The following is a 26,733-nucleotide window of genomic DNA, read 5'->3' on the forward strand; positions in this document are numbered from 1 at the left end:
TGCTTGTGTCCCCCTCCCCCAATACTGATGTTTTTCCAAACCTCTGCTATTGGCAGATTTGCTATATAACTTCCTTTGTTAAAAAGCATGAATTGAGCCCAGTGTTTGAGTGAAACACTTACTGCATGTAGTGACCTAGAAATTACACTTAATACCTTAACCACTATAATTCTTATGCTCTTTTTTTTTGAGAAGAGAGCTTTCTAATGAGTATATGTCATCAGTTTAATGCTACAATGAATCTTTCAGGGATTTCAGTGTGTAAACATTTCTTTAGTCACAGTTCTTTCTGTACAGAGCCCTTGACTTCAAGGAAGAATTTTATTTGCAGAGAGGAATAAAGCAAAGGTTACCAATTGCAAGTTTCCTGTGTTTTTGATGGGTAGGGTTAGGGTAGTATCTATTAAATGTCTAATTGAGATACTGCTGCTTGAGGTAGAAGTTATAGCAAGTCTAAAGAACTGTTCATCTTTTGGAAATGCCTGTGGTGGGAATAGCTGAGCAGGAGCAGTGAGACTGGATACTTGAAGCAGAAGAAATGGGGAGCTCAGTGTTTGGCTGTTGCTAGGACTTACTGTGAGATTCTCTTCAATATTTGATTTCTGACTTCCTCAGTCCAATGGGCTGTATTGGTGTCCCTGGTTATTCTGATTGTGCATGGTGTGTGTGGCACTGGGAATTCCAGTATCACCCACCCAGCTGCTCTTCTGCTGTTCTGCCCCTCACACAGATGGGGATTCACTTACAATCCTGTTTGCTTCCCAGTTACATCAGCTTGATTTGATTTTAATCTTGATTTCTTCTAAAATCCATTCTTTTCTCAGAATCCATCTTACTGCAGACTGTCAAAAGGAGCAGGCAGTCAGAGTTTACATGTGCAGGTAGTTTTGTCTTTCAAACAGTGGAGCAGTAATCTTGAGAGCAGTGGAAAGGGAGCACCATGAAGGTACTCAAAACATTGTTGGAGGCTGTCTGTGACACCAGCAAGCCCATTAGTGCTGTTTTGTTTTAAATCTAGCTTGATGCCTTTTAATCTTCTTGTTTGAGATAGTGAAATTCCTTTTGGATATAAAGGTGATGGCACTTTTTTGGACAAAGTCAGGAACATCTGCTGGTGTCTTTGAAAGTGTGCTGTGTTGTTCTTCCTAGCAGTTCTTGACGCCCTCTTGTTTGGTTAATGCTTTACCATCTGTTAACTTGATGATATTGTAATGAGAAGGGAGTTTATTGGTGAATCTCTGACAGCATTAAAACATTGCTTTTGCATTTCTTTTCCTCTTTCAGCTCTACATATCCTGATGTATTTCTGTTCTTCTGCTTTACATTTTGCCAAGGTTGTTGCTCTGTGTTTGCAGTCTCTGAAATTTATACTCTGCTTTAAGCTCATTCTAGCAAGGACTGAGAAATGAGTTGTTGACTGTGTAGAACTTCAAGTGCTGAAGATTATGCTTGTCTAATTTTCTCCTTGTGCATGTGCTTTCCTTCATTTAATGATGAAAAATGTAATGTATTTCGTGCCATGTGTGTGTGCTGCAGTGCCTGGTACAGGTGCTATCTGCAGGGTAATGTAGGCATTTAATTTGCTCAAGACAAAGTGATTTTGCCATGAAGTGATCTTTTATATCTGTTACCCTGAATATGAAAGTCAGAGTTGAATGGAAGAAGCAGAAAGCTTTAATGTGAAGTTAACTGGTTTTAGCCTTTCTGTCTCACTGCATCAAGCATCATCCTCTCCTGATTTTGTGATACAAGCCTGGACAATTTTTTGTGTATTTTAGGTACTAAAACTTGTAGAACCTATGAGGAGAGTACTGTGAGAGTACCCTGAACATTATTGTGTAAAGTCTTTGTTATTGGTCTATTCTGTCACTGTTCCAACTGTGCTAATCCTTACTTTTAATTACTGCCTGTGAAAACATCATTTTCTGGTATCTACCAGGAGCTGTGACTCCTAAAGACAGCAAAACTTGTGGATCTGTTTTTTAATTGTGGGAGAGCCTTCAGCATGGCATGCTGCTTTCTGTCAGTACTTGCTGTCTTCTTCCCTGACATAGTAGGAGTTCCTCAAAATGGTTGTTGACTGGTTATTTTGAGATTCCTACAGCTCCTTTTCAAAAAACACATTAAATTAATGCTGTTGAGTGTTGCTGATTGGTTGGGGTTTTTTTGTTTTGTTTTGTTTTTTCTTGCTAAAGCCAGATACAGTGATTAGAAATTGTAAGTAATTCCTATTATTGCCCTAATATGCATTCAGTGATAGCATGTGTGGTCAGCCAGCCAGAATACTGCTTTGTTGTCTGTGCCCTTTGATATTAAATTAATATTTCATTTTGCAGATGAGCAGTTGCATCACATTGGTGCTTATGGTAGGCTGCACCTATTGCTTTATTTTATATGCAACAGTGGATTAAGGCACCCTTCTTCCACAATAGCTGCAAAACACAAACCAGGCCAGATGTGAGGATTAAGGAATTCTCTGACACAATTCAAATCTGAACATGAAAGGTGTATAATTTGTTTAATATTCACAGTGAACATACCATTTGGAATATTGTTTTCCTACAGGAATATTCTACATTCTAGGCTGTGCAGTAAGATAACTAATCTTGATCTAGGAACTCCAACTGAAATGTTGAAGAAAAGCTAAATTGGGCTGCTTCAGGAAAAGCTGAATTTCATTTCAGAGCTTATCCACTCTAAAAGCTAAAAACTGAAAATCTATCCTAGAAGCATTGAAACCTGGAAATACCAAGCAACCTTTAGGAATAAATGTTAAATATATTGAAGTTTGGATGAATGTTTAGATGCAAATGAAAGCACATACATAAAAATGTATATCAGCAATTAGGCTGCAAATACATTAGCAAGTGGCTTAGATGTGTTTCTTTCAGGAATAGCTATCAGCTGTTATAAATTCTGTTCACAGCTTTTCTTTGGCATTTGTGATTTAGATCCATCTCATTTTACCTCTCTTCTGAATATGGTTCTGAAAACTAGAACACTTTTTATCATGTTGATATTACAAGGGTATTGCTCCAGAGTCCTTTAGCATACAAAGAAATGTTGCTTAATGGAATTCTTACAGTGGTGTCAAATTTGTACAATCTCTTAAGATTTGTGTTCTGAATTCTTGTGCAATGTAATGAACAAGAGGTTTCAAATGTTTTTAGACAATGAGACCAAGTTTTTATTCAGTTTAAAGTGGAAACACAACGTGGTTGATAAACTGCTGCAAATAAATTGTGATTTGAATTTTGTCCAAATATGTAAAAGCTTTAAAGTAAATTTTTGGTGTATTTATAGATATACAGAACTGTCATAGCTGTTCCTCTTAACTGGTGGATAAACAGAGTAGTCAGTTTCCAATTCCAGTTTGAGGAGCACATCAAAGTGGAGCCAATCCTAATAATGTGGTCTGGCAAATTCTGAACTGCTGTGATTTGGTTGTGATTTGATGAAGCATCTTGGTTTTTAAACATGCCATCATGTACTGTGTGAATCTAGTTAAAGCAAATGGAAAAGTTTCTTCTAAACTGGGGTTTTTTTCACCAAGATGAATAACTGACTGGGATCTGTGATTATTCATTTTTAATACTATGCTCCCTTACACTTTTGCTGGTGGTTTTTGTGTTTAATAAATGTGTGTTAGAGAAATGAAGTACAGTTATTGTAAGGTATTAATTTACTCTCTGATTTAATGTTTCACACTGGATTTTTACAGTGAAAGTTTTGCTGCTGCTCCCCCACCTCTTTTTTCCCATTGCTTGAGTAGCATTTTGCTTAAAATAAAATTGTCACTTGTTGTCATTGAGGGATGAATCCTCAATATTTGATGTTTAAATAAAACCATAGCTGTTAAAATAAGGCAGTGCATAACAATTCAAATCTTCTTAAAATATAGCTTCACATCTTTAGGCCATCTTCATCATTTTCTAATCCTCTTGAGAGTAAGAAACCAAGTAGGTGATTTCTATTGGGCAGAAAAACAGAGAGGAGAGAGAGGAGTTTCATGGGAAGCATCAGCAGCAGGTAAACAGCTTAATGTATAACTCAAAATAACTCCAACTTTTTCACTGGAAATTGGGATGAATTGTAAGAGATCAACTAGAGACAGTCTCTTGTTCAAGGGGTTTTTGAGGCTGAAAATGAGAAAAACTAAGACCATATTAATGTAAATCAGTGTCAGTGCAGGACTCTGACATTTCCTTTTTGGTGACCATGAACTCTGAAATGCCAGATTTCTGCCTGGATGCTTGGCCATGTGTACATGGGCATGTTCCAGGAGTTTGGAGTTGCTTATTTCACTGTAAGAGAACATGATAACTCCTGTTATTCTGGAAGTTAACTATTGACAATTCTAATTAACACTGGTATGTGCTTGGCTGAGTCATAAAACTATAGGGAAAGGATATTGAGCCTTTTTAGGGCTGATATGCATTATTATCTGTGGGCTTTTGCCAAGTTGTGTTGTCAGGGAATCTAAACAATTTTGCACACCCCAAGCCCTTCCTGAACCTTGTAAAAATTGGGTCATTGCTTCTGTTCACATCTGTTTACAAAAGGTTTGGGTAAATTTTTATAGGTAAATAGGCATGATTCAATAATATCTGGGATATATCTTCTGCTTGGGCAATCCTTCTAATTAATTTATGGCTTGCTGTGGGGTTTTTTGCACATAGTCTCTGCAGTGATTAATCAGAATTCTAAAACTGGCAGCCCATAGCAGTGTTACAAATGACAAAGCCAAACCTAAAAGTTGTAACCAGTTAACTTACTCTAGCTTCTTGAGAGTCATTTGTAGGGAGAAGCACTCCTCATCCCTGGGAAGGATCAGATGTACTTGAAATGATGAAACTGAATGAAACTTCTGATTTTCATTATGCCAAGTGAGCATTTCATGGAAGATACCATGGCAATGGTGATCGGTGCTAGCTTTAGCCTGTTTTGCATTCCAATTGGATAAAAATGGGTACTGAGCCCTGTATCTGCTCAGGAACTCTGCACCAGGACTGTTTACAGTAACTACCATGTTGTGCATAATTATCTTTCATTGAGCCCCACTAAAGTGGGGGGAAAATAGAAGAGAGTAGAGAGAATATGGAAAGGAACCATTGAGGATGGCAGAATCACAGGATGGCCTGGCTGGGATAGGACCTTAAAGGCCATCGAGTTCCAACCTCCCACCATGAGCAGGGGCACCTTCCACGGTCCCAGGCTGCTCCCAGCCCATCCAGCCTGGCCTGGGGCACTGCCAGGGATCCAGGGGCAGCCCCAGCTGCTCTGGGCACCTGTGCCAGGGCCTGCCCACCCTGACAGGGAGGAATTTCTTCCCAGTATCCCATCTAACCCTGCCTTTTGGCAGTTTGAACCCATTTCTCCTTGTCCTGCCAATTCCCTGTAAAATAGTCTCTCTCCACCTTTCCTGTCAGCTCCTTCAGGTACTGGAAGGTCACAGTCAGGTTACCCTGAAGTGTCTCTTCTCCAGGCTGAGCAATGGCAGCTGTGCCAGCCTTTCCTCCAGCAGAGCTGCTCCATCCCTCTGCTCATCCTGGAGCCTCCTTTGGACCCTCTCCAGCAGCTCCAGGTCCTCCCCAGCGCTGGAGGCAGCTCTGCAGATGGGGTCTCACCTGACGGGCAGAGGGCCAGAATTGCCTCCCTTGGCCTGCTTGGCTTCTCCTTCTCCCTGACCTCTGCTTGCTTTCTTTACTGCTTTTCTATATGTGACAGCATAGCATTTTTTGGCTCTGATACAGACTTCTTGTTCACTTTTTCCTTGCACCTCTGTGGTTCTGCAACAGAGTTGGTCTTAGAAATCTTCCCAGTGGGAGAGGCAGCTTCATCACTGGAGCACCACGGCTCCTGTGGGATGGGTCTGTGGGAAGTGTATATGAATTTATTTTTCCATCTAGTTGGAGGTGCTGAATGTATAAAAAAAGCGAGGCAGAGCTGTGGGTGCTTCAGAGAGGAGCTGAGAAGTCTGGCTCTCAACTTTGTGCTAAGTCTTGCTGACTTTTGAGTGAGCTAGCAAGAGGAAGATAAGCAGGGAGGGATCTAGGGATCCAGGGCAGCTTGTCATTAGGTGTGATGAAGGCAAAAGGACCACAAAGATGACCTAGTTTAACAACTGAGGGAAAGGATGGAGGATTGTGGGAAGCTGCTGTTCTCTTTCTCTTAGAGAAAAATTCAGCCTTAAAAGAAGGATGAGCCACTTTTGTTCCTCAAAAGAGTCCCAGTGTAGATGAAAAGAGACGTTGGAGGGATTCAACTGGAACGGATTAATATTAACCAGAACCGGAGAATTGGATTAGCAGCTGTGCTGTAGGCTACACAATTGTAGGGGACAACTAGCTACAACTAGAACAAAAATGTGGAGAAGGAGCTTGTGAAAGGAAAGAAATTTCCTTATTGGAGTGATGGAAAATGAGACCTATTCTTACTTTAACTGAATTAAATGAAGTCAATAAAACCCAGCACACTTGTGGGCATACTTCTATGAAACATTTACTTTACATTAAACAGGTTTTTTTATTTAAACAATGTAGCTAATTATTAAAAGGTGCTTTGGATGTATTGCTCTAAAGAGCATATGTTACCATAAATTAGCATTGGCCATACATTAGCTGGTTTTACAGTTGGAATTCTTCTGATACCAGATGAATTGGTTAAAACTGTAAAAGAGAACAAAACCAAAAGGTGCTCGATCTGTTCATCATGTTTCTGGATTATTGAAATACTTCAGCATGTGAGGAATAAAGGAATAATGAGATGCCTGTAGGAGAAACAGAGTATGCAAAAGTTGGAGGTAAGGCTACTATAATAGAGAGGGTATATAAAGATTAGAGGATATAGTGGTGATTTTTTAATTTTATGTGAGATAAGCCAGGGAGAAAAGATAAATGATAATTGCTTTGGAATCTCTGTCACTGATACGAAGACTCTACACAAGGAGTATTGCAAAAGGGAACATAAAATGAGATAGTTTTGTGTTACTTTTGAGTAGTACTTTCACAGATAATAAATTTCTTAAAATCTGTGATTTTCTGCTTGAGAACAACATAAATGGTTTCATGTTGTTCATGTCACAGCCCAGTACTGTTTGGAGCATGAAGAAATGTAAATGGTAAAGAAGCAGACAAGATAAAAATGGACACCAGGCAGTGCTGCAGCCTCCTGCATCTTTTCCCAGATGGTTTTGTGCTCTTGTTGTGTAATGTTTACATGGCTGAAGCTTTGTCCTGCCCACACCTCTTGCTCTCCCCCTGTGACTCAGGAAGCAAAATGCACAGGGTCCTCCAAGCTCCAGCACCAGCCATGGGTTTTTTCCTCCCATTTTCTTTACCCTGAAAGTAAAGAAATGTTTATTTTTGTGGAAGGGTATCAATTGTGTGATATTATTATCTTGAGATCACATTTTCAGGATTATAGAGGTTGTATTTATTTCAGTGTTGGGGACATGGAGATTTTAATCAGAGACTGAAGCCTCCTGAATAACTGGCTGCTCCCATACAGTGCAGGAATGAGCAAATGTACAGCCATTGGTACAAAAGACAGCAGGAGAGCCCTGGAGGGACTGACTGCAAGCAGATCCTTCATGTTCTTCTTGCCTTTGGAAAAATGTCTCTGGCTGCATATCAGGAGAAAAGAGTAGAAAAGGTTTAGTTTTGAACATGAACCTGTAAAGTTGCCCCCTCTGTTGGGTTAGAGGAGTGGATCTCTGGAGTCCTGAGGAATAGAGGCAGCAGGGCCCATGTCTTAATAGCCCTCAGTCTGCTACATGGTTACCAGGGTAAAAAATGAATGTTCTATTCACTCTTTGATTGTAACACAGGCAGGCTGGTCTTCTGTCTTTTCCACATCCTTCTAAAGTTTGGTGAGTTAGAAAGTTATCTATAAGTGGCATGGCAAAAGTCCCAACAAAACTCTCTTGCATAGATTGGGAAAAACCACTTTTGTTCTGAGGAGACTGTGCTATCAGCATGGACTGGATTAAAGCACACTGACTTTTGTAGCTGTGGCAACTTTCTGTGCAATCTCCTGGTTTGAGAAATAAAGATAAGATTAGTAAAACATCCCTCGTATCTGATGCTATTGGTGTGATAGAGAATATAATTTCTTTCTTTGTGCCTTATTAAATTAAGAGCAAAGCTAAACCCAAATATTTCTTTTTATTGTGTTCCAAAGGATTCATCCCCCTGAATTTTTCAAGAACAAATATGCTGTGGATGAAGCCTACTATGTGACTGAGGTGAGTTGTCTGTGTCTCTGAATATTTTTTTCTGTGAATACAAAATCAATGAGTGACAATGACTTTGCTTAATTTTAGTCCCCTTCTTACTGGATGTCTCCTGACTTGTTGGAATCTTCTCTCCCTTCCCTGTTACTGGAAAATGTCCTTTTATGTTCAAAAGTGCTTGTAAATTTTTTTTAAGGATGCTCTTTTGATCTGAGCACAGTTCTGAATCCAAAGGCAGTCTCATAAACATGCTCTGTCATGAGACCTGTCTGTTTGGCTTTATCCAACTGAAACAAGTCACTAAATCCATTTTTTGGAATGGCTTGGAGATTTGTGGAGATTGCTGTCAATGAGGTTCCATGTCCTAGCTTGGACTTGGGAGCCTACATTTATTTTGTGCCTCCAAAAATCTGTTGGGAAAGGTGTGGTGTTTGTGAGATCCCCAGGATGAGGTGAGAGATGAGAATCTGACTTCATGTTCTCAGAAGGCTGATTTATTATTTTATGATATTATATTATTAAAAGAATGCTATACTAAACTATACTAAAGAAAAAGAAGGATACAGACAAAAGGCTTGACAAGAATGAATAATAAAAACCCTCAGAGTGACTGACTGACTGCTCAGAGTCTGACACAGCTGATGGTGATTAGTGAGTAAGTAAAAACAATTCACATGGAACCAATCAAACATGCACCTCTTGGTAAATGATCTCCAGCCACATTCCAAAGCAGCAAAACAGGGAGAAGCAAATGAGATAATACTGTTTATTCTCTGAGGCTTCTCAGCTTCCCAGGAGAAGAAATCCTGGCAAAGGCTGCATGCCTTACTCTTATTTTCTACAGAATCATCCCATCACTTGAATAAGCAAATATATTCACATTTCTGGGTGCAAGTGTGCCTTGCTTAGTTAGGTTTGTGATTTAATTTCTGAGCAGATGTTTGGACACTTGTGCACCTGGCCAGCAATGGTTTCTGTGGTGGGAAGGCTCAGCAGGTGAGGGCAGTATTCCTGCCAAACTCTGTGTGTGACTTTCATGGAGAGCAGCTTGAAGAAGACTCCTCTGATTCTTCTGTTCCCATAGAACACTAACTCTGACTCTCTAGACCACAAGTTTTGCTCTCATCAGCTGTGAGGAGATTTAATTTAATTTTCCTAATGAGTCCAGCACAAAGTAGAGTTAGATCTGTATGTCAGGAGCTGGGAGTGGAGGGAGCTGTGGAGAGGTTGATTTTTGCCATATGTGAGTTGGAGTCTTGTAGTGTCCAGGTGCTCCAGTGCTCGTCTGTCAGATGGTGAAAATTGTAAATGGGAAATGCATGTTTTAGTTTTAAAAATCACATTTTTAAAAATTACATTCAGCTTAGCTGTTTTGGGTCACTTTCTGTCAACAAATGTCTTCATTGCAGTTTTCTCTGCTTTTTTACTGCTTAGAAATTTCATTGATGGGAAAAGAGCTCTTTTTGTGGAACAGTAAATAAATTAAAAAATGAAGGCTGTTTTTGGCCTGGACTGCATGTATTGAAGTGGGAAGCTGTTGAGGCTTGCAGGATAACTGTTCAGCTGTCAGTGGTTCCTTCAGCTTTTGGCTTTTTTGCCAAGGAATTTGTTTTCTACTATCAGGACAGCAGGGGCCTTTTTTATAGAATAGCTTTACATCAATGAATGACCAATGTGTGTGTTATCCTGATATTTCATGGGATTAAGAAGCAAAAAAATAAAGGGTGGAATTGATATTTTTGAGTTTCACTGCCATATTCTTTTGTTAATATTAGTAGTGTGCTATTAAGGTGGTTTAAAGTTGATAGAACATTGCTCCATGCAGCTATGCCATGTCTTCATTGCCTCCAAATATGTGTGATTCAGCACCCACCCTTCCCTTCTGCAGCTGCTCTGAAAGCCCAGCACTCTACAAGCCCAGTGATTTTGTTCTGTGTGTGAATGTTTGAAGGAGGCTGAAGGAGCCTCATAAAAGGATTGCTCAGTAGAAGTGACCCAGTGAGAATAACAGTAAATATTCTTTGCTAAGCATTTAGCACATTGCACCATAATAATATCATGTGCAGGATAGAGCACCCTGGTGTTCCTTATTTCTGTGTGACATTACAACTTTTTTGCTCCTATGTTGTGTCTTCCTAATGATGACAACAAACATGAGTTATAGTTGGTAATTATGTCTTTAAAGGACACAATGAACTTGATCACTGTCAATATTTTGTATTCTGCTGTCTCTTGTTGCATGTCTCAGGTAATACTACAATATCTGAAAGGTATCAGAGGAACATTTTTCTCTTCGCAGCTCATTTACTTTATATATAGTGAATATTGATAAAATTGGTATCAATGTCATTATGTGGAAGAAAAACAGAAGACAAATAATAATTTAAACCCTCTTTTCAGCTATGCAGTGTGTTGGCTTCGAAGAAACCTGCTGTGCTTCTCACTTTGGTAAGTCATATTTGGAAAGTACTACATTTTTTCAATAAGGTTACCAGTTCATGCAGCATTGCTTTGCATTGTCATTCTCTGTATTTTCCCCCCATCTTACACCAAATTAGCGGTCACCTGTGTACACCAGTCTAGTCTTCTGGCCCCTCCATGGTTTCAAGATTTGTAGCCTCTGGCCTCATCCCATGTGCATTCTGTCTGCCAAAGCTGGTTTGGTTTTCTGGTAAAACATGACAAGCCACCATGATGGCCTCCACCTCCCTGCTCTGACTCCAAACTCCCTTTTCCTTTCATGCTGCTCTGGTCATGTCATGAGCAGGTTTGGGCCTTTCTGTGGGAATCCCACAAAGGTTCAGGGAATACTTTTCTTCCATAGAGTGGTTTAGTAAGAACAGCTTTTGGGAAGAGTGAGTCAATATCAAATGCTTGCTAAGGATTTTGAATGGTGCTTGCATTTTTTTGGGGAAGAATCATGAATGAGTGGAGCTGAAGGCTGTAAGTTTCTCCTTTCCATCACCTCCCAGCTGCTCCCCTGATCTACAGGTGTTTTTTAAACTCCTACTATCTGTTTTATTGTCTCTAATTAATTTATAAAAATTATTTGCTGACTTTGAGCTTTCCCTTACAGCAGATGCAGTGGCAGCTCCTGGATTTGTTGTTTTCCCATGATAGAGACCAGGCAGAAACCATAACAAAAAAATCCCTCCTTAGGCAGGTACATGGCCTCAGATCTGAATTCTTTATCCATTAAGAACAGAGGCCTTAAATAGTTTTCAGTCTTTCTTTCCCTTATATTTGTATACTCTTAAAAGATGCCCCTATGGCTTATTTTCATGTTCTTTAAGAGAAATTGAATGTTTGCCTATCTTGTGTTCTTACTGTGCATTTCTTCACATGGAGTTGCTGAGTAGTTTTCACTCTGGGAGCATCCTGTTGTAATCAGGAATTTTCACATAATTTTTGGCTGAGGGGAGGGTGCTGTGGTGCTTTCACATTCCTCCCACTGCTGTGAAGAAGCATCCAGAGAAGGGAAGAGCTCTCCTCTGTCTGCTGCTGAATGGAAACCTGCTCCTCTCCTCCTGTGGTCTGGTTGCAGAGCTGCTGCTCTGCAGGGCGCCCCAGGCACATGTCAGGAGTGTTCATCTGCTGTGGAGCAGCCAAAACACTCTTGCTGAGGCTGCTTGCTTGAATGGAAAGCTGCAGGGGAGCAGCAAGCAAGTTTAAATAGCAACAAAGCAAATTTAAATTGCCAAGGCAGGGCATAATAATTTATTTCAATATTAAATTACTTTAGAAGAAGCTTTGCTATTTTTCATTATTGTGCCATGTAAAATTATATTATAGGTCTCACACCTCCCTCTCTAGATATAAGGGCATTAGAAAGCCAAGCTTGTCTTTGTCCTGAGCAGCACATCCTGACCTGAGCCCTGTGCTGGTCTCCTGTGGAACTGATTATTTCCTATATTGGACTGAGTTTGAACAAACAGTCAGGGGTTTTTATTTATAGTGATTCAGGTAAACTTACGTGTAAGTTTTCCCAAATACTTACTGCATTCAAGCTGTCCCCATGATTTAAATTTTAAATACATGTGTTTGGCTCAGAATCACAGTCCTTTTTAATCTCTTTCCTCCCAGCGTGGTGTTAATACTGACAGTGGAAATGTCTCCAAAGAAGCTTCCTTTGAGGGGATCAGCCAGTAAGTGACACAGCTTTTTTGTACATTAATTGTTACATGGTTATGTTGAATTCATTTTACATTTCAAATTAAATTATGTTTTTTCTTGATGAAAGGATGTGGAATGGCAGATCAGATGCCAAGCATTTTATTTCCAAAGAAGTTTTGATACATGTTTCTAATGACTTGAAATGCAGTCAGGTTTTTTTTTTTTTGAAATCTCTCTTGCATCTAAGTTAATCCAAATTTTCTCTTTGTCTGTGTTTATACTGTAGCTATTTGAATCCAAATAGACCCATCTACATACATCCATTTCCACTTTTGTGATTGGAATATTTGATTTTCAGATTGAAGAAAAATTAATCTTTAATTCTCTCTTACTGAGTTCCTTGTACATTATCAATCTAGATATTATGGATTCTGGTAATGCACAGTCTTCTGAAAAACTGTTATATTACAGGTGTAAAATAAATTCACAAATCAGAAAAAAAAAAAAAAGGAATAATCATTTGTCTGTCTAGATGAGAGCTTTTAGTGTCCTTAGCTGTTTTTTTACGAAGTTTGGCTACTAGCGAGGTAAAAATGTCTTCCTGCATGCAGTATTTTGAAAGGGCAGTAAATAGAAATAGATCACAGCTTGCTCTGGGATGTTTTAATGAAACACAACTGTCTGTTCTGTCACAATATCTTTTAAAGAAGATAATTTTCTGTTTTTAGCTCAAGTGTATTGCAAAAAGAAACAGACCCCCCTCATTAAAAGGCCTGGTAAAATAAGCAGTTGTGCTGAGATGTTGATCAATGACTCTCAGACACACACTATATTTTTTTCCATCCTCCTGTGTCAGCAGCATGTTAATTCTACAGTGAGGATGGTGGGCACAGAACTGGCTGCAAGTCTGGGCACTCATTTGTGTAACCTGAGCATGTTTTCTGCTGGGATTGTTTCTTTGTGTCAAATATCTGAAATCTGATTTCATAATTACTTAGTTCTCCCCTCTGTATCCTCAATGGGAATTTAGTGGTTCTGTCAGGGATATTGGGAACAAGGTGCCTGGCATTTAGGCATTTTTGCTGCCCACTGAGTTAAATAGAAAGTATTCCACAATACACTCAGGTCAGTTCTAACTAGTGTTTGGTGTCCTCTCTGCTGTTACAAGCAGTGTGAGTTCTGTTGCTTTGTCCAAGTAGATGGCCATCTTACAGATGGACTCCAAAATCTGTGTATTTGGAGCAGTATCTCCAGTTTTATTTGATACACCACCATATGAAATACAAACAGTTGTTAACTTCACCAGCAATTGTTTATTGGAATGCTGTACAAAGGTCTGTTTGAACCACCAAACCTCCCTTTTTTACCCTGAATTCCACTAAACTCCATTTAAAGAGTTTAGTTAGTAGCCCATTCACTAGTCAACATTAAACTGGGAAGCCACTCCATTCAGCACTTCATTTGAGATTTTAAATGAGTGTCTCCTACAACACTGAGTAATATTTAAACTTTGGCTTCTCATGTAGTGCTGAGTGTGTTCCCTGTGCTTCTCAGTTCCTAGCAGGGATTTCCAGCTGTCAGCAGATATTTCTGTTTGGGACTTGGCACATGTTCATCCCTCTCCAACCCCAGGCACTGGCTCATTCATTTTGCTGCCTTTGGCAGGTCTGGTTGGTACCTTCCCCTCCCTGTCAGGATCTCTGGCTGCTCAGAGTGACCCAAAGAAAAGTTGGAAAGTCTCTTTTCCCAGCTCGGTGCTTGAAGAAGCAGTCAGGGCTCTTCATTTCTCCGTCTCAAGGTTGTTTATTGTGTCTTATCTATAAAATGCTTTCTCCTGCCCTGCCCAGGTCCATCCAGCAGGACAGTTCCAGGCACTCTGCCTGCCCCCAGGGCAGTGTTATGGCTTTATACTAAAAACTACGTGTGTAATGTTTACAATTACTGTCCAATACCTATCACCTGTGTTAGACAGTGAGCTTCTACTCTAAACCAATCTGTAAGTGCCAACATCACAGGAGATGGAGGCCAAGAAGAAGGAGAAAGGCTGGACATGCCCAGATCCCTCCATCTTGCCTCCTGAACCCCCATTCTAAAAACCCCAAAATCGACTTTTTCAGTTTGTGATAAATTCACTATCATTCTACTTAATTTGTCGTGGCTTGCAGATCTTCATATAAGGTTGGTAATTTGCTCTGTGGGTCATAATCAAACCCACAGGGGCATCCTGGGCTCTGTGCCATGGTCTCTGAGCCCCCTGGCAGGGTCTGGGCTGCTCAGGACAGCCAGAGGGATGTCCTGGGTCCTGACACCTCCCAGGCTCACAGTATGGAAGAGCATGCACTGATTTTGTTGTTGGATCAACTCCCCTCTTCTGACAGAGACCATGCCTTCAAACCACTTGTCACTCCAGCCTTTCTTTGGTCTCCCTGGTTCTGTTTGTGTCTTCTCCTGGGCTGTGGTGGCTCTGGTGAGCTCCTGCTTTGTCCATGTGCAGGGGGTAACTGGGGGTCTGGAAGAGGGGGTGATCTTCCTTTTAAACTCTGCTTGCCTCAGAATTTTGTAACTGTCTATATAAACCAGTCCGTTTTGTATTTGTTTTCAATACAGACCCAAATCAAATTCAACTTCCCTACTTTCTTGCTTCTCCACCACTCCTGTAGCAAATGTTTCCTTTATAGAAAGATGTATTTCAGATGTATTGATTGTTTCCAGGAGGATTAACACCCAGAGCAGTGTGTTCCTTCAAAGTGTGCTCCCTCGTGCCTGTGGCTGTGCCTTGCTGGCTCTCAGTGCTCAGCTCAGCCAGGCTCTGCCCTGCCCATGATGCTCTAGTTTATGCCTGATCTCCTGTTTGTTTTATTCTCTTTTCTTGCTAGGACTGTTTTGTGTTTCTCTTGCTTCCATATGTCTTTTTTTCTCCTAGGCTGTCCTGGCCCAGTGGGGGTGGGGGGCATGAGGGGTGTTTCATGGTGGATAATAATGAAAATAATGTCTAATTTCCTGAAAAGGGTGAATCTTGCTCTCTTTGCAGGCTGTTCCTCTGCTTCTGTCAGAAGCTGTCTTTTCCTTGCCCTAGTGATGTTGTTTCCCTGCCTTATTTTTTGAACCTTTTGAACTTCTTCTGGATCATTATTACTTAAGCTATTTGCTTAATTTTTCTACTGTCATAAATAGTTGAGACAAAATGACTGCTGTGGTTATGGGTTATTTCTGTGCCCTGAGGATCACCCTGAAGTTATTTTTGTCATGCTAGCAATAGCTAAGCTTGATTCCATCCTGATTATAGAATCTGTAGTGGTGAATTATTTCCTGGTTTCCATTAATTTATGTATAGCTCTCTCATATAGCCAAGGATGTTGCCCTTCAGAAAAGCTGCTCTGTTGCTGCAGGCTGTGGAACAGAGGCCAGTGGCACATGGAAGGGACACTGAGGGACCAGCCTGGGACAGGGATTAAGGCAGGAGACCTGGATCATGTCCTGGTGCTGCTCTGGTACCTGGGACAGGGATTTTTAGACAGGAGACCTGGACCATGTCCTGGTGCTGCTCTGGTAACTCCCCTCAGGTCAGCTCTGTTTGCAGCTCCCAGGAATCCTGCAGGAGGGGATTGCTCACTTGCCCCAGAAAACTGAACCATAGAAGGCAGTTCTGTGTTTGCAGGTTTTTTTTCCTAATTCATGGATCCATTCTTCAAATGTGCAAGATTTTCTTTCATTTAATCGTGCCAGTTATGTAGCCCTTGTAAAAATGCTTTGAGAGGATGTGACTCACCATACAGAAAATGTATTTTTAACCTGTAGGGTTGAACAGTAATGTACCATATACTTTGAAATCACTGTTGAATAAACCTTTGTTCACTGTGTTGGCAGAGTTTTTTTCATCCTCAGAGTCAACTGAGGTAAATGATGGACAGTTTAAGCAATGCACCTACTGTTTAAAGTTTTACAGTGAATTCCTCCTTTCATATTGGATAGCCAAATCAGTTCATTAGGACAAAGACTCTCCATGTTGAAGAAGAGAAGAAAATTCTAACATTGTGTATCAATATGCTTTAGATTTTTATCACTGTAGACCCACACAGTGTGTTCATTAAACTGACAAAAAGAGGTCTCATTATACAGGGCTTTCATATGGGAGGTGTAGATTTCTAGGGTTGTTTTAACTAATGAATTTGTCTTGCATGTGAAAGGACAACTGAGTATGAAATCAATTTGGCCATGCCTTAAAGTGTAGTATTTCTTAGTTCTGCATTGATTAAATGAGAGCATTAATATGTTACAGATTGCAACTGTAGCAAATGCCAATTTGTTTTCTTCCTCAAGACCACATATCTCATCATCTAAGTATTGTCAATTTGCAAATTGCAGAAAAATGTAGAATTAGATTGCACTGCCTAATCCTCTTAGCATTAGGGGAGTACATGTTTTATTATGAGTAAGTTGTTTGCTGTCTAGTGAGATCAAAACTTTGCTGGGAGCCATGGTCAGGGGATTTTATCTAGGGGTTTGTGCACAAATTATGTGAATGAAACACCATTTATATACTCCTACTTTGGGTTTAGCAGTACCTTTGAGGATGTGGTTGGTTGGTTTGGCTGCCTTGCTGGCAGATGTCCTGGGTTGATTTTCTCCAGTGTCTGGGAGGGGCACAGGCAGGACCCAGGTGTTGTTCTGTCCCAGCTCATGTCGGGGCTGGGGCTGGGACTGTCTTGCTTTGGAGAAGGGGGTTCCTTCCTGCAGAGAAATGTGGTGGGCACAGTGGTCCCGTTGGGTGTTTTGTTTATTGTCAAGCGTTTCCCATGTAAATCTTTTCTTTGACCTTTTGTTCTTAATTTTGTTGTTGTTGCTGTTCATTTTCTTATCTCACTGCTGTTTCCAGAAAATCATTCTTGTCTCAACCCATGATCTTTGCCTTTTGTACTTCCACTGGGAGAGGGTTGTGAAGCAAGTGGCACTGTGGTTCTAGTGGGAGCACTAAAGAAAGAAAATGGGATAACTTTGAAGGAGTTTTCTGCTCCAAAGGTTTGCAAGCTCATGAATGAAGAGTTGAGGAGAGTTGTAGTGGAATCATATTGTTAGTCCTGAGGTGGTTAGGAGAGCAGCTCCCAGTTGGAGGGGAAGGGGGCAAGTGAGTGGCAGTGCTGTGGTTTTGGTGAGAGCACTAAATTGGACAATACTGTGCCTAAATCACCACAGTGAGAGTGAAGTGTGATTTGAGTCATCGGCCTTTGGAGTCTCACAGTTATAAACAGGTGGCCCTGTGGCTGCTCACACAGGACCCACAGCTGCCATGAGGTGGGTGAGCTGAGAGTTCTGTCATTAATCTTTGGCTTGAGATAGTGGCCTACAATATATGCTGTGTCTCAGAGGTCTAACATCTTGTTTTCTAGTTGGCATTACCTCAGAAAGTCTGTCTTGCAGGTGAGAGAGAGAACTTGTGTTCAGCTGGTGACCTCCTGGCTCTCCTGCACCCACCAGCACTCTCCTGATTCAGTTCTGCTGCCTCTCTGTGTGTTTAATGAGCTTCCCCAGTTGACAGCAGACCAGAATTTTAAGGAACTGCCACATAGTAGGCATAGTAGATGGTCCCAGCCAGCAAGACTTGGATTTCTGGCAGCACAAAGACAGTTCAAGAAGAGCCTGATGCCTTGTGAAGGCTGACCTAGAACAGAGGCTGGACAGAGTTAGAGAATAAAGTAGGGATATATTAAAGGCCTCAATGATCCACCTTGGGCAGCACCAGAGCCCAGCCAGGGCTGCACCCAGGATGAACCAAAATGGCCCCAAAATGCACAACTGGGCACGGGGTCTGTCACTGGGATCAGTTCTGCTCCATTTGCACCTTGCAGTTCATTGTCCAATTCCAGGCCCACCCTGCTTGTTTTTCTCTCTCCAGCCCACGGTGTTTGTGCTCCTGGGCTGAGATTTGGATCATTTGTCCTTGGTGCCCAGCTGGAGCAGGAATTGTTTTGTCTCCCTGCTCTGTGCACAGAGCTCACCATCCCCTAATGTGAAGCCCAGACCCACACACTAAAGCAGCACAGAATCTGAAAAATAGAAAAGCTCAAATCTGAGGCGTGGCCAGGAAAGATAAAATCCAGGGGCTGTAGCTGAAATGGCTTTTCTAAAGAGTGAGCTGCTCTAAGTCTACACCAGTGTACAATTTCCTCCTTTTCTGAATGCTCAGGTGAGACAGTCTTCTTTTATGAGGTTCATATTTGGCTCATTTAATTTGCTTTTGATTTCATCCATTTGCGTTTGTGGTTAAAGTGATCAATTCAGTTTTTTGGGATGTGCATTTTCAGAGTCAAAGTCAGCTGCCTTCCTTAACTGCCCTTCCCTGTGCTTTATTTTCTGTTATTTCACAATAACCACAGTTTACTCCTGTTTGCATAGAGCTGCTGTTGGACTCTCCAGTGCTGCACTGGCTCCTTACATTTGCCTTCATTGATCAGTTTTCTTCTGACACACTGATGACATTACTGAAAGCTTTTGTGTCTCTTGTTACAGCTGCAGCATAATTCTGTGTCTTGGTGTTCTGTGGTGGTGTCTGTTGGTGTTCTCCAGCCACACAGGAGCTCAGGCTTTTGGCTTCTTAGAATCTTCATCGATTGATTTCACTTTGTCATTTATATATTTTCTTCTGTATAAATTTGTATTCTACTTCCATTGTAGAATTATTTCTGCATTGCTCTACCTGTGATCATTTTTGAGATGGTGATGATTAAATTGAAAATATGCCCTTTTGATACTTTCTTGTTTCCAAGTGACCAATTTTATTATGTAATGATGCACTGTTCTGAGACTGGTGGGTGGCTTTTTGTCTTGAATTTTTTTACAGTGATTTCCCATTAATACCCATAATATTGAATACCATACAGCTTGTCCTTGTTGAATGTTGGAATAAGTTTGTGATTTGAGCTACTAATCTTCTCCTTATTAGGGTTTTATAAGTTTATGAGCATGTGTTTATGAAAAAGAGAAACATAGGGTTTTTTCTGCTTTCCCAGGACACAGGAGGACCCTTACATAATTAAAAGTGACTTCTAAGTAATTTTTTTAAACTGGATTTGTGCTTTCATTGGTCCCTTCTGAAGTATACAGAATGGTTAATAACCTGGAAAAATTTAATTTTTTCCTTCAAAAATGTGGGAAAAGGAACTGTTGCCCACATAACATTGTTTTGAAGAACTGTTGGGAGCTTGAAGCATTTTAATTCTCTTAAATACCCTAACTGGAGAGCCAACAGTCCTGAGCAGACAGAAATATCCTTGATGCAGAACACTCCTTAGGCATTTAAATTGTTAGCAAAAAAACCCTTTAAACAATGCTTGAAAATCCATTTGTGTTCCACCTAATTACTCAGCTGCTTGCTCTATTTGCCACTGTGGTGTTATTGTTTAGAGAGCCTCAAAATCATTCCAAGAATACATGAATTGCTCATGTAGAAAATAAACAGAAAAAGAGTGAAGTGTCAGAGGCCAAGGCGAGCGTGGAGCTTCTGCTGTGCCTCTTGTGCAGATTGGAGAAGACATGGAGAGGTCATTTTCCCTTTCAGCATCCTCTAAGCAAGCTTGTTTCTCTCATGGCCACCTTCTGTGCACACAAAAGTGGGAAGGCACGAAACAAAGGATGAAATCTGCAATTTGCTGGGCTTCATTTCATTGAAGGGTGTTTGAGGAACAAAGTAAAAATCACAGAATAATTTGGAATGAATGCCTGGAGGCCAGTCTGGTCCACCCCGCAGTCACAGCAGTGAACTGATAACCCAGCATTTTATTGTTGCCAAAAGAAGTGTGATAAGCATGTCCAAACATACTGTTATACTGGCTTCTGACATTCTTGAAATCATGTATATGGTTTGGTTTCATGTATTGCAAAATTAAATGCATTCTTCTCACTGGGGTCTCTGTTGAATTCCCATACAATACTTGTTTTCACTTTACTTCCTCAGAGAATACACAGTTAAAAAAAGAACGAGTATTTAGTCTCTGCTGTTGTGGCTGGCTGCTTTTTAATATTAATATCTTTGGGTTTTTTTAGATTTAATGTCAACAACAAAATTCTTCATCCTGAAATTGCTGAATGGTGAGTAACATAAAATCTTTCTCTTTGAGTAGTGTTGAACATGTTTATACTGTACCATTGCTTCAGAGGGGTTCCCTCAGCTGAAGCCTCCTACTTTACCACAGGACTTTTTATTTTAAATTTATTTCATGTTATGGACTAGAAATAATGGACAGACTTAATAATAGGGCAAGGTAACAGCATTGAAAACCAAAGAATTTATGTAACATTTCTTAAGCATTTTATCTGGATACACATTTCTCTAGGATGTGTTAAAGTCACATTCATGTAAATATGAATTTGTATCAATGGGAAAAGAACTGAGGAGAATTTATGTTCTAGCAACAGAAATCAAATGTAGATCAAAGCTCTGTCTAAACAGGTAGTATTTAATTAGGTGTTATTTCTTCTCCAGGATTTATTTTAACAGCCTTAATTTTGTTGAATTATTATTCATATGACTGTACTTTGCAATTCTTGGGAAATTCTGCTGTAGCCTATCTGAAACAAACAAATTGGATGTGTTACTAAGTGCAAAGCTGCTCCATTTTATTATTTTTCCTCTTCTGGTCAGCATTGCTGACTTTGTCCACAGGATTGCTCCAACTAAGGCTCTCGAGTTTTCCATTTAGAAAATTAGTGAAGAAACATAGTAGTGGATGAAAGAACACAGTAGTGGATTTTTGTTAATGAATTAGGTTTTTATCTGAGCTTTTTTTGAGTGCATTAATCTAGAAATGAGGAAGCAAATCCTTAGTTAAGACAGATAAGCTTAAAATACAAAGCACAGGTTGCAGGGTATTGCATTGCATGCTACTACACATTATGTTTTTAATGCTTATTTTCAGCACATATGCTGAGAACCATCTTCTGCTGTCTCCATCTACAGCTAATTGCCAGCTTGAAAACTGTGGAGATGTTATTTGAACATCAGTGATTTTTGGAACATTTAGAATTGTTAAAAGGTCACATATCTGTTGTGGCAGATATTTTCCATTGCTTGGCAGGACATAAGGCTGCAGAAGGGAAGTGGGGAGGTTTTGTGTAGGCATTGTTCCATCCCTGAGTTTGGGTGTGCCTGGAGCTGTGCTAGTGGACTCATTCTGCTGTGCTGAGTGTCAGGGGGCTGATCTTTAGATCCTGCCTCTTCTAGAATTTGTGCCATTCCCTTTCCTAAACAGAGAAGTTATGTTATGGGCTCAATTTCTGAGTTTGAGAGGGGTGAGGAAGAGGACTTGGATGGGGCCTGTCTGACTTCTAAGCTTTTCACAGCTTAGAAGACACAGCAGGACAGCAGGGACAGAGATGGCATTTTAGCTGCAGAAGGCTGTGGAGCAGGGCTACAAGCTTTTGCCCAAGGTAGCTTTCAGCCTGTTTCCACCCACCTTACCAAGGTGTCAAAAGCTTTTCTCCTCTGTGGTTTCAATTAAAGGGTGATTGAATCTTCTTCAGGAAGCTCAGGTAAGGACAAACATCAGGTCAGTGCCCTGGAGGTTGTGCTGAGAGAGGTGGAGCACTGAGGCAGTGAAAAGGCAGCACCTGGAGCTGGGCTGGAAGGAATCATCTCTTCAGTGAACTGTGAGAGGCAGCCTGAATTCTGATTCAGTTCTTCCTGCAGCCTGGAATTCTGATTCAGTTCTTCCTGCAGCCTGGAATTCTGGTTCAGTTCTTCCTGCAGTCTAGAATTGTGATTCAGTTCTTCCTGCAGCCTGGAATTGTGATTCATTTCTTCCTGCAGCCTGAATTCTGATTCAGTTCTTCCTGCAGCTTGGAATTGGGGTTCAGTTCTTCCTGCAGCCTGACTGAAGGGGGATGCTTGTTATGCACCTTCCCTACACCTGGCTTTCAAGGAAGGGGAATTCTAAGTAGAGAGAAAGTTCAGATTTGTATTCAGAGATGTTTTAAAAGGTTTTACTGAGTTAGGTGGCTTTCCTTTTAAGTCAGAAGTATGTTAAAGATGGTTGTTAGGATTTAAGTGGCTGGTGAAATTAAAATGTGAATGGCAGGTCATGTTAAAGCTCACTAAAGTAGAAATCTCCTTGGAATGTCAAGTTACCAGCCAAGGAAGTTTGTTTGGAAAGTAATATTTTTAGAGTTAAGAACATTTTTCTTTTAGGAAGATGAATTCTTGTGGGTTATATTCTGGGGTAAGAAATTGCATCCTTTGAATCATCTCCTTGCAGGGATGCATTTCATTTCAGATTTGGCAAGCTCTGAACTACTGTGTTTTACATGGTACTTGTCAGAAAAACTTTGCTCTATGCCATGCTGTCAAGCTGCCAGCTAGAGATGAAATGGCTGAGCTTTCTGAACCAGCCAGGGGGAACTGGGAGCTACAAAAGGCAACTCTGGCATTATACAGTCTTCTTATAAAATGCAGAAAAAATGACAAGAGGCAAAGTGTTTGTGCTTAAGGATCTGTTGCCTCTCTTGCTTAATTTTTCAAGATCTCATTATTTTCTGACTTGATATGGAACTTAAAGATAAAACAGAAGAATTCAACCTTACACTGGATTTCAGCAGTTTGCAGATGGCGTTTTGTTAATTTTTTTTCATTTTATTGAGTGGGTGTATTTTCAAACAAATTTTAAAACTTTAATTTTAAATTTAAAGGCTTCCACTTCAAATTTCATGGCGAATGGATATGCTAAGTATTGATTCCAGTGTTTTGAAAAGAAGATGCCATCTAACAGAAGAAAAAATTCAAACTTGTCTAAATTATCTCCTTAGCAATCAGGAGGTTTTTTGACACCAACACTTAGCCAAATGGCCTTTTGTTCCTGTAATTTGCCAGTGTCTATCACAATCTTGTTGTTGCTAGAAGTAAACATTTAGTAATTTGCATCTTTGTGCCTGTATACACTGTGTTTTCCTGTAAACCCAGTGAAAATGAACTTTGATAGTTTTATGTGGGAGATTTCATATGTTCTGTTTTTTGCATTATTTTGATGGAAAGCTATAAATACTTCTTTGTGAAAACTGATCTGTATGTTAATATCTTAAAACTGTGCATTTGTTTTTGTGTTTTCAGAGGTTTTTCTATCTATGCTGTAAACCCCTTAACATTTTTTTGAACTCCTGTCTTTGGTGTTCATGCACCTGTCTGAGAATTGTGCTGTGATGCCTCTTCTTTGCATATGGGCATTGCTGTGTTTGCTGGATTTGATGCTAATTCAGTCAGCAACTCTTTATGCATTGCAGAAGAACAGAAATGTATCAACTGTGATAGAGAAATTTCTATTAATAAAATGTGGAAAGGTAACAGCAGAGGTGAGAAAGGGTAAAAATAAAGCAGGCCTGTGAAGTCTGCCCACATGGGCATCATCTTTATGTATTAGGTAGTCTGTAAACCTAATATTTCCAGAAGGAAAAGGAGAAGTGGACATTCCCAGGTGTTTCCATGTGTGTCACAGGAAGGAGACATTGAGGTTGCACACATGTACCAAAAGGCAGCAAAACAAGCCAGCTGATAAAGCACTCATCTGATAATTGGAGACAAATACTTCTGGCAGCATTATCAGAGCTGCAGAATGTAGCTTTGAGGAGAGCACTGGTTTAGGAAAATACAGTTGAGTTATGTGAGTTTCAGCCTCATAATTGCCTCAGATTCTATGTGCTCTTCACCACTTGATTAGGTCATGCATGTAATTTGCTATCCAGACATTTAAAATGCCCAAATGCACTTTCAGGATTGAAATGTCTCTTGTTTATATTAAAGTTTCTCTGTCCTGCTGGATGGCTGACGTGGGCGAAAAGACCAGCTGCTCATATGGCTAAGTGAAAATAAAAGTAGAAAATGTGTGGAAAAGGAGAATGAGGAAGAAGAAATGTTTTTACACTGGTGAAATGAGGGGGAAAAAGGTGAAAGTTACAGGTCAGTTCTGCCACTCAGAGACTTGTGCTTTTATTTCAACTATATTGCAATGAGTGGCCCCCCTCCTAATCTGAGGAGTGCCTTACATGTGCAATCTGCACATTGTGGCAATTTGCATTAGCTGGAGCCTGGAAGTTATTTGTTCCCATTAAAATATTAATGCATTTCTGCAGAGGCTGTAACTGGTCCAGGAGCTGTTTTTAATAGAATGCTGAAGTTCACATTCATGAAAAAGGTGGGATTTTCTTCCTATCCTTATTTTGGAAGTGGGGGAGAACATCATGAGAACTGTGGACACTCATCACAAGATTGCCCTGAAGTGCCAAGCACTGCTGCAAACCTGGCTTGGGAGGGTGCTGCCTTTTGCACTGTCCAGACAGTGAGAAAGGGGTGAAATCCAGGCCAGGCATGATGTGGGAGCTCCATCAACAGCACTACTGTAACCCAGGAGCCCAGGGTCTGCTGATCCTGTTCCCTGCACAATCCTCCCTCTCCTTCCTTCTCTCCTTCACTCCTTGGATAGTGGTTTTTGTTGGTCTCAGAATGACTAAATATTTTCTGTGAAGTATTTCAGTGCCTGACCTTGTGTAAATGAAGGAGCTGCATTGCATAAATAGTCAGTCTGAGACTGAGCATGAATTTCTATTTTCAAACAGATACCTGAAAAGCTGTGATCTAATACAAATACATTGTGTGATCTAATACAAATACATTGTGTGATCTAGTACAGATACATTGTGTGATCTAATACAAATACATTGTGTGATCTAATACAAATACATTGTGTGATCCAATACAGATACGTGTCGCAGACATTTTTTCATAGAAATCTTTTCTTTCACATTTGTCCATCTTCTGGGAAGCAGAGCCCCAGAAGAAGAATGTAAACAATTGTTATCAGCTGCTGTGAAATGTAGCAGGTGTCCCTGTGATTGGCTCATCTTCCATGTGTACCATTAAAGGCCAATCACAGGAGCAGCTCAGGGACAGATTCCCTGGACACAGGACTTTGTTATTCATTCTTTCTATTCTATTCTTAGCTTAGCAGCTCTCTGCAACTTCTCTTCGTATTCTTTTTAGTATAGTTATAATGTATTATATATCTTATATCAATAAATCAAGCCTTCTGATCAAGAGACAAGATTCTCGTCCTTCTCTCACCCCAGTGACCGTCTAAGGTCACTGCAATAGATACATTGTGTGATCTAATACAAATACATTGTGTGATCCAATGCAGATACATTGTGTGATCTAATACAAATACATTGTGTGATCTAGTACAGATCTGACACAAATACATTGTGTGATCTAGTACAAATACATTGTGTGATCTAATAGAAATACATTGATCCTGAAGTCTTGTGCCCAAGCCCAGGGAAATGGTTTCTAACACTGTTTGCACTTGCTGTGGAGCAGTTACTAACTTTTATTACCAGCATATTGCAACAAAGAGATCAGACAGCTGAATTATGAAACAACCTATTTTTCGGGCAATTGCAGATCATGGATATGTACTTTATACTGAAGGTAATATAAAGGCACATCAAACAAGTATTAAATTACCCTGCTAGCACATGCAGTCTTCCAAGAAATAGGATTAAAAAAAAATTTAAAATCTATAAGCCTTTGCTGCTGCCTCATTCTAACGGAAATATATTTGAGTCACTCTTTTTTATGTCTTGGCTGTAAGACAGGAGTGGAAGTTTGTTTCCTCACTCACAGTCAGCAGATTTTACCATCCCAGTGTAATCTTTTCACCTGGGTGTGCATTTTAAAACCTTGTACTTCTCATTCTCAATTGCATAGTGATTATTTTGTGTTTTCCATTTGACTAAGAAAGTCAATCCACTCCCCTCTACAGTGTTTCTGTTTGTAAAAGCATCCTGATCAATATCAGGATTTTACAAAGGTACCTTTACTCTTGCCAGAGGAGTTGTTTGAAGGGAGTGGCTGTGCTGTAGTAATGCACTGTCTGTGGGAAATGCTGTAATCTCACATCAGAGGCACTGATGGCTGGGAAACCTGTTTCTGGACTCATTAAAACAAACTACAGAGCAGAAATACAGTAAAGAGTTTTCTACAGCAGTGTGAGGAGGAGCATGGAACAATAAAAAGAGGGGTCTTGGTGGCAGTTTCAAAGTGTAACTGTTATGGTTCTTTGTAACTGCTGCAAACCCTGGAGTGCAGCTGGAAAACATGATTGAAATATTTTCATGCAATTCAATAGATGTAGTTCTGTACTTTGTAAACAGTAAGTATGTACTTCACAGCTGCCTTTGAGATGGGCATGAAAAATACCAGGAATTCAGTGTGTGTAACAGTGGAAGGAGTATGTGGGGTTTAATAGAGGTTATGGAACTGTGTCTGCTTTACTGTGCATGTCAGGCTCAATAGCTGCTTTTATTTGAAATACATGATAGAAATGCATGTAGAGAAGAGTTAAACAGTG

At 40.2% G+C, this 26,733-nt stretch overlaps 1 protein-coding gene across 2 annotated transcripts in view; it reads left to right on the plus strand.

The window, feature by feature from the left end:
- Nucleotides 1-26,733, plus strand: part of PEPD (peptidase D) — a 203,238-nt gene that overhangs the window by 70,677 nt on the left and 105,828 nt on the right. For both annotated transcript variants that reach the window (XM_074551066.1, XM_074551065.1), the window contains 4 exons: nt 8,182-8,245; nt 10,634-10,681; nt 12,317-12,378; nt 20,387-20,431. In XM_074551066.1, coding sequence (XP_074407167.1) covers nt 8,182-8,245; nt 10,634-10,681; nt 12,317-12,378; nt 20,387-20,431 — 219 coding nt within the window. The remainder of the gene's footprint in view (nt 1-8,181; nt 8,246-10,633; nt 10,682-12,316; nt 12,379-20,386; nt 20,432-26,733) is intronic.

The sequence above is a fragment of the Zonotrichia albicollis genome, chromosome 13, assembly GCF_047830755.1.
Source record: "Zonotrichia albicollis isolate bZonAlb1 chromosome 13, bZonAlb1.hap1, whole genome shotgun sequence".
NCBI classification, from domain to species: domain Eukaryota; kingdom Metazoa; phylum Chordata; class Aves; order Passeriformes; family Passerellidae; genus Zonotrichia; species Zonotrichia albicollis.